Source organism: Juglans regia, chromosome 8 (assembly GCF_001411555.2).
Source record: "Juglans regia cultivar Chandler chromosome 8, Walnut 2.0, whole genome shotgun sequence".
Taxonomy (NCBI): domain Eukaryota; kingdom Viridiplantae; phylum Streptophyta; class Magnoliopsida; order Fagales; family Juglandaceae; genus Juglans; species Juglans regia.
The window spans coordinates 7,114,845-7,122,241 of NC_049908.1; the positions used below are offsets into that span (position 1 = coordinate 7,114,845).

The following is a 7,397-nucleotide window of genomic DNA, read 5'->3' on the forward strand; positions in this document are numbered from 1 at the left end:
ATAAGATATGAGCGTGCTTTTCTTTAGTTTATTATAAGGTGTGGCAGTGAGATATAGTGATAAATAATGATTGATGAAAAGAATTTTTCTGATTCTTTAGTTTAATGAGTGTATTTCACCACGAAGTCCAATGTATTCATTTAATAATTACATACGAATTGAGGAAAAATGATGCCCCTTAAGGTTTGGGGCATGAGAAAGTTAGAAACCCAACATTGAATCAGCTTATATGCTAAAAGTTAGAACACAAATTTGGTAAAAGCAAACTTCAAGCTGGAGTAGATTGTTTTTCTTCTTCGGTTTCTTTACAGAAATAAGTTTTTGAAGCATATATCAAATCCTACTGTGAATAGAAGAACGAATACTTTTGAATCATATATTCCCTGTGGAATAGCCACACAGGTCATGAAAGCATACTGTCAAGGTGAGGTTCTCCACTGCAGCTCAATTTGGATACGCCCATTCTTTGAGTCGATGAGATGATACTTCTCGTTAATTCTTTTGTTGTTGACAACATCAGCCAGATTTATATCCACATAACCCAGAGTTTCCTGATGGAGAAAAGAATACAATAAAAGGAAACATAAAAACCTGAACTATAAATGGCTCATTTTCGCATGCTAAAGAGAATGCAGAAACTAGACACAATTCAGTATTTTAAAAATCAGCATTTAAATTTCCTGCAGTGTACCCCCCAATAGATCTGCTCTGCATGAGTTCAATGTGTTACCATCTTAAAACTAGTGCTAAGACCATGATTTTGTAGTGAATGCAATGTGTACCTTCGGATGCAGCAGGCCCATCCTTGAGGAGGCACTAAGTACTTCCACATGAAGCCTATCTTTGGTGGGTGGTTCCTCAAGCATAAACTGGAACTCCTCGTCCCATCTTGGATCTCGGTTTTTCTTCACATGCTGTGCCAATTGCACAAGATTGTCAATTACAGCTAGGTTGGAGGCAAGGACCCCATGGGAAAAAAAAATGCACTTGGCCACTTTCAAAAACAATGTTACAGCTAGTTTGGAGGCAACCTATCGAATGAGCAGGATGCCGTATTTAAAAGAGGAGTAATGTCTTTCATTCTACCAAATAAGATGTGGCACATTCATCACCATTGGATGATAAAGATGCATCCAATAAATAATCATTTAATGGTGATAAATGTGTCACATCTTACTTAGTGGAATGAAAGTGAGATGGTAATGTGGTGCATAGAATTTTCCTTAAAAGAGAGATCTTTGCTGCTTTGAACAGGATAGCTGTAAAAAAGGAAAGAATGCTGGATTTAGTCATTAATAGAAAACAAATTAGTGACAACATTATACCTTAGTTCTTCTCTCTTCCCCTTTGAAAAGCAACCGGACATATGGATTTGTATGGTGCTTTCCTTCCACATCTTGGGCTTCATGGACAATAATTACAAGCAAACCACCGCCAGAAGGTGTTCCTTCCGGAGCCTTTTGTACGTCATTCTTATCTTCCATTTTATCAGGAATTTGTTCGTCCTTGAAAGGTTTGAAAAGCACTTCTACAACAAGTTGCCCACGTGACTTTTCATTTTGAACATCATTTGGGTCCATGTTTTTTAGAAGTTCAAGAGTCATAACTTTAGGCTCATCAGGTGTAAGCTCTTTCAAAGGAACAACATTCATACCCATCTTGTCATGCTTGCCAACCTGAGTAAAAGGAAACAGAACTTGAGAAACACGAAGAAAAAATGAAGAAAATCCAACTAAACATCAATAGTTTCATAACACGAAGACCTGTACAGCTCAACCAAAGGATGATTTTGGACTAAAGAAAGGCTCTGAATTTTCCACTTAATTTCTAAAGGTATGCAGTGAAATCCAAAAGTTGTACCAAACAAAGAAGGGGCTGGAGGTAATGAGTGCAAAATTTGCCACATTTTCAATTGGAAAGTTTCTATGGACTACATGTAAGGGTGTACTTGGACTCAAGTATTTACCAACACCAACCGCCCCCCCCCCAAAGAAAAGAAAAAAGAAAACACACCTGTTCCCAATCATAAACAATTATCTCTAGGGCTTGAGATTCTGGATCCTTAACAACCATATTAAATTCCTCATTCCATTCAGGATTCAAGTTCCTGTTTTTGACAGTTGTTTTCTTTGAAGGAAGCTTGTCCTCAGTGAGCTTAAGTTTCACATAAGGATCTGATGCCCCGAGTAGATCTTTCTTCTTAAGCTTCATTGCCCTCACAACCTTTATATGGAGAAGCCCGACAGGTTTTTTCATGGCTCTGCCAAAATTTTTTTTGATAAGTAAACCTTAAAATGGCCTGCCAATAATTAACATTAGCAAATCCTAACAAAAGGCTTGCATCATAATTTAAAAGTACAATGATACACTTACTTTGATGGATCCAATATTGGTACTTCCAGGGCTTTCGGCCATAGATACATGTTTGCAACCTGATCTTTAATAAGCTCCTGGGAAAAATGGGATATCAGGGAAAGAAACATGATTTTACTAAATACAACTAAGAAAAGTGGAGTAAATTCAATCAGATTTTCAGTGAATGGTAAACCAAGTATATGCTACTATTTCGTTTCGTTAATAATTTACTCCCCCCCCCCAAAAAAAAAAAAAAAAATCCATCCTTGAAATGGATCAAATGTCAGGTATGTAATGATGTTCTGGCCAATAATATAATAGACTCATAAATTAAGCCTCGAGAGGAGGGGGAAACGAAAATAGAACTGTTACCTGGACAAACCTATAAAGTCCAGGAATGGACATAGCATCTGCTCCAAGCAGTTTGAGTCCGAAGTCAACATGTGGCTGCAAAAAATTACCAAAAGTGGACAAAAGAAAAAGGAGAGAGAGACTGAGACATCATATTATGGATATTATTCCTGGAAAGTTCTCTTGCACCCCCTTTTTTCTTGTAAAAAAATACATATTATGGACATTATAACTGCACACCAACACTGGCAATTGTGCCCTACATAAATGAGATTAAGTTTTGACTGAAAACAGGTGCTAAGAAATTGTTCCTTAAGCATGAAACCTTCTTATCGAGATTTAAACACTATCGGCATCAGCCCAGATAAAGCATATGTAGCAACAAGGATAATGTTTCTCTAAAAACTACCACTGATAACTTAATATTTTAAAAATTCAATCATTGACACGCACCTTCTCCATGAGAGACACATATATTTTAGAAAAACATGGAAAGGTTGGAACCAAAGGCTTCAGGGTGATACGTGGAGAAGCAAACACTTGCAGATCAACAACCTGAAATGCTCCCATGAAATCAGAACTCTTTTAGGAACTTGAATCCATCAATAATTCTCTCAACCCAACTGACAAATAGCAGTATCTTTCCATTCACCAGCTATTGTTTAAGAAATACCTGTACTGTGGCTCTCAACCCAAAAGCCTTAACTGCAATAGTGATGTTAGGATTCCCTGCCCACTTCACTGATGGTTCCATTATCAACTCCTTATCGTCAGTGACATAAACTTTCATTCCTGGCAGGGAACAAGATCAATAATTAGTATTCTATCTATAAGCACACTAGATGGGATAAAAACGTGCACATAAAGTAAGGAAGGCTCAAGATGAATGAAGTTACTAGAGTCATTGTTGACACTTGGTATATGAGTCAAGACGAGGACAAGAATTCCTCTAATAGAAACTAAGGGAAGGTTTGGATAGTGAGTTGAGATGAGATGAAAGTTGAATTAAATATTATTGAAATATTATTTTTGTTTTGAAATTTGAAAATTTTGAATTGTTTATTAAATTTTGTACGAATTTGATAAAGTTTTAATAATTAGATAAGATGAGTTGCTGGACTTTTGTATCCAAACCGGGCCTAAGATTTCAACAAGGACATGAAGAATGGTGATAATGTGCCTTATTTGGAATGGTATATATTACATGGTACAGCCCAAACATAAGCCTCTTAAGTTCCAGATCAATATAAACAAAAATAATGGTAAAGGAACATAGATAAATTTATAAAATAGTTTAATAATTCAAAAATAATCCCTCCTGGCAGGTGCGAGTATGAGAGAGAGATGGAGATCGGTTCCACCTGGAAAAGTTGGAGGTAGGGAGCCCAAGGTCAATGCTTCAAATTCAACGGACTCAATTTTGTATTGTGGAATTTTCTCAGCAATAATGGGCTTTGCTATATTCCTTGCAGTCTTGCATATTGCCTAGAAATACTGAACATTCAATATTCAAATAGCAAAAGTAGAAAAATTCTCTAAAGAATAATGTCCGCTACAAGTAATAAACATTATCACAGGTATGCATACCTTGTCCAGATAAGGCCACATAATTTCAATAAATTTGTTAAGCCAGTCAAGCTTCAGAAAAACCAAAGTACAAGAAACTTGTTATTATTTTTCAAAAAGATAATTCATATAAGAATTAATCATTATAAAAATTGAGGGAAAAAGAGTTCTAAGGAATAACATACGCGATCATGATCAGGATTTTTAACCCAGGGGGGTATCTCTGAAAGCAAACGTTGCAAAGTTTTGGTATCTTGCTCAACCAAAGGGCGAACTACAGGATCCTGGACGTGCAAAACGTGTGAAAAATGCAATCAACTTACAAGTAGGTTTAACATGCTACATAATTTACATTCATTTTGCTTTTCTCTCGAACTCTAGTGCGGCTGCGCTTAACAACAAACAATTATTTTAACTAAAACTCTGTCATAGCAGTAAAAATTAAAAAAGACAGATCGAGATTAAGAATTGGCCAAATTTGGTACCCTATATTGTGCGAGAAACCAAGTTTGTGTGATTTTAACAGACACAAACTTCAAACCATTGCGAAATAGAACTTGAAGTCGCATACACTGCACATCCTATCCAATTAGATTGAGATTATGGTATAGAGAATCGCTTCCTGAACAGCGTTCATACATGTCAATATGCAATGCAAGCACAGCAATATCTTGCAGGAGCTCAGACATGGCCATGAAATATTCATAGTGTGTATGATTTACTCAATAATTTATACGGATGAATGGCACTATCATGACACGTAACTGTAAAAACCCTTTTGTCGAAAATATTAGGCTTAGCAAACATTCAGAGCAGCAAAAGCATGAAAAGAAAAGATACATTCAGACAAACACGACCAAGAATAACCAATGGAAAGCAAAAATTGCTATCAAAACAAAATTTATACGGAGAGAGAGAGAGACACACAGAGAGAGTGAGAGAGAGAGAGAGAGAGAGACCTTGACGTCAGTTGGCTGGAAGTAGATGAACATGTAGTACCCAATCACAAGCCCAATTGAAGTTCCCACTCCAAAACCCCAAAAACCCAGAATAGTACTAAAAAAACCCATCTCAAACCCAGTCCCAGACCACCCCAAATCTCCAACCACTCCGTCCCCAAACAAAACAAGAAAAAGAACAAAGCAAAAGACCTCCCGGGTTCACTTCCTGTGCACAGAAAAACACCTCAAATGAAACCCACAATCGAAAGAGATCAAGCATCCACTAAAACATCTCCGCCTTGCTGCCTGCCTTGAGATTTGTGAAATGACATTGTGTGGGTGTGGGAAAAATGGAAAGGAAATAAATACTTTGCAGTAGTTACTGGACAAGATGTGTATCTATAATTCTCATCTGCAATAAAGGAGCATTTACTCCTGTGAGGCTGTGACCAATCTCAAACGTTCAACGGCTATTGGATACACAACGGATTGAAAAGGAAATTTTCAGAAGCGTAAAGGTTGGGGTGTCGGTAACGTTTCAAATGGGACCGTGTCCGTTGGCCATTGCCATTGCCACTGCCGCTACAGCCTACAGCGTTACAATAATAAATTGCCATTATTATTATTTAAAAACTTTCGATATCTCAATATTTATTTATGTGTCTAAAAAATGTGATTTATATATATATATATGATATTAGAAAATATTAGTTTTATGTGCCAAAAATATATATATATATATATATATATATTATTTTTTCTAATTAAACTACTAATATCTGACCAAAAAAGAAAAATCTCAGAACATCAAACTTCCTCCAATAAATTATAAATATTTGGTTACGTGTACTAATTTTTAATTATATATGTAAATTAAATACTCAACATATTATGATAGGATAAGAGTAACAAATATATATATAGATATTTCAATATTATTTAATAATTATTATTTATGATAAGGTGACCAAGTAATATTTGTTTATTGAAAAGAAAGAAATAATGGTGTATTATTGTGGCAAAATGAGATGAATATTTTAATATTCGATAGCTATAGCTGACTCTGTGATCCTTTGTTGCTGTTTTAAGCATTATTGACACCTTTAAATGGAAGAATAATTAATTTCCTTGTTGGGTTTATGTAGGGCCAGCAATAGACCCACCCGTTGAATGGAAAAGCAAGATAAGCTTCAAAAGTACAAAACATTGAAAACAAAAATGGAGTATTACCAAAGGCTCGCTGATCTGATCTCCATAATTTATTTGGGTTTATGTTTTTTCACATTGACGGGGGATGTTTACATGTTTGTGTAGATCCATTACTGCTTGCTATCCCACTGTGTCTGTCACCATGTGCCCCCCCTCGTTGTTTTGGTTTTGAAGATCTATCATTCCCGCCCACCAGTCAAGTAAGAAGTCCGCGGACCACCAAGTACGATAACAGCAAGGTGGAGAAAGCTCCGAGGGCAGGTTTGGGGTACAAAACAAAACATAAAATTTTCATCTCATCTCATCATTACACATTTTTTAAATTTTTATATAAAATATAATAAACAATTCAACATTTTCAAATCCCAATACACATTTTTCAAATCTCAAAACAATAATAATATTAAAACATAATATTTTAAATTTCAAAACAAAATATAAAATTCTCATCCCACCTCTCAAACATGTCCTAAATCATTGTATTGCAAAAATTTTATGATATATATATATATATATATATATATCTCGTAAAAATAAACTTATAAATTAATATGATTTGATGTAATATATTAGATTGTAATATTACTTTTATTATAAAATAGATCTAAGATATTATATAAAATCATGTCAATTTATAAATTTATTTTTATAAATTTCTTTATATGTGTAGCGCTTCTCTATGTATATATACAAACTACCTCGGTCATTTTCGAAATCTATAAAAATGGGGTCTGGGCCAATATTTTGGCTTTATTGCCTGTTTCTTTGCTTTTAATATACTGGTTTTATCAATTGTAATAGGATGTTTTCTTTACACTTATGAATCTTTGATATCAAGTCTCGTTTGTTTTTAGAAAATATCTCATCTCATCTCATTTAATTATTACAATTTTTTCAATTTCTAATATAAAATAAAATAAACAATTTAATTCAATTTTTTCAAATTTCAAAATAAAATTAATATTAAAAAATATA

General features: G+C 34.5%; 1 protein-coding gene across 1 annotated transcript; it reads right to left on the reverse strand.

The window, feature by feature from the left end:
* Nucleotides 1–113: 113 nt before the first annotated feature.
* On the reverse strand, nucleotides 114–5,786 carry LOC108993045 (synaptotagmin-2-like). The gene is made up of 12 exons (XM_035693503.1): nucleotides 5,232–5,786; nucleotides 4,458–4,556; nucleotides 4,294–4,344; nucleotides 4,068–4,191; nucleotides 3,380–3,498; nucleotides 3,160–3,261; nucleotides 2,728–2,802; nucleotides 2,374–2,450; nucleotides 2,014–2,260; nucleotides 1,326–1,676; nucleotides 783–914; nucleotides 114–551 (listed from the first exon to the last, which is right to left on the reverse strand). The coding sequence occupies exons 1-12, from the start codon at nucleotides 5,340–5,342 to the stop codon at nucleotides 420–422; spliced, it is 1,620 nt and encodes a 539-aa protein (XP_035549396.1). The 5' UTR covers nucleotides 5,343–5,786; the 3' UTR covers nucleotides 114–419.
* Between the last annotated feature and the right edge of the window lie 1,611 nt (nucleotides 5,787–7,397).

Excerpts from the sequence above, each read along its gene's own strand:
- LOC108993045 (XM_035693503.1), bottom strand. The coding sequence starts at position 5,342 with ATGGGTTTTTTTAGTACTATTCTGGGTTTTTGGGGTTTTGGAGTGGGA. Across the intron at positions 4,557-5,231 it reads TCCAGCCAACTGACGTCAAG|GATCCTGTAGTTCGCCCTTT; the intron begins GTCTCTCTCTCT and ends TTGCACGTCCAG. Across the intron at positions 3,499-4,067 it reads CCTACCTCCAACTTTTCCAG|GAATGAAAGTTTATGTCACT; the intron begins GTGGAACCGATC and ends GTTCCCTGCCAG.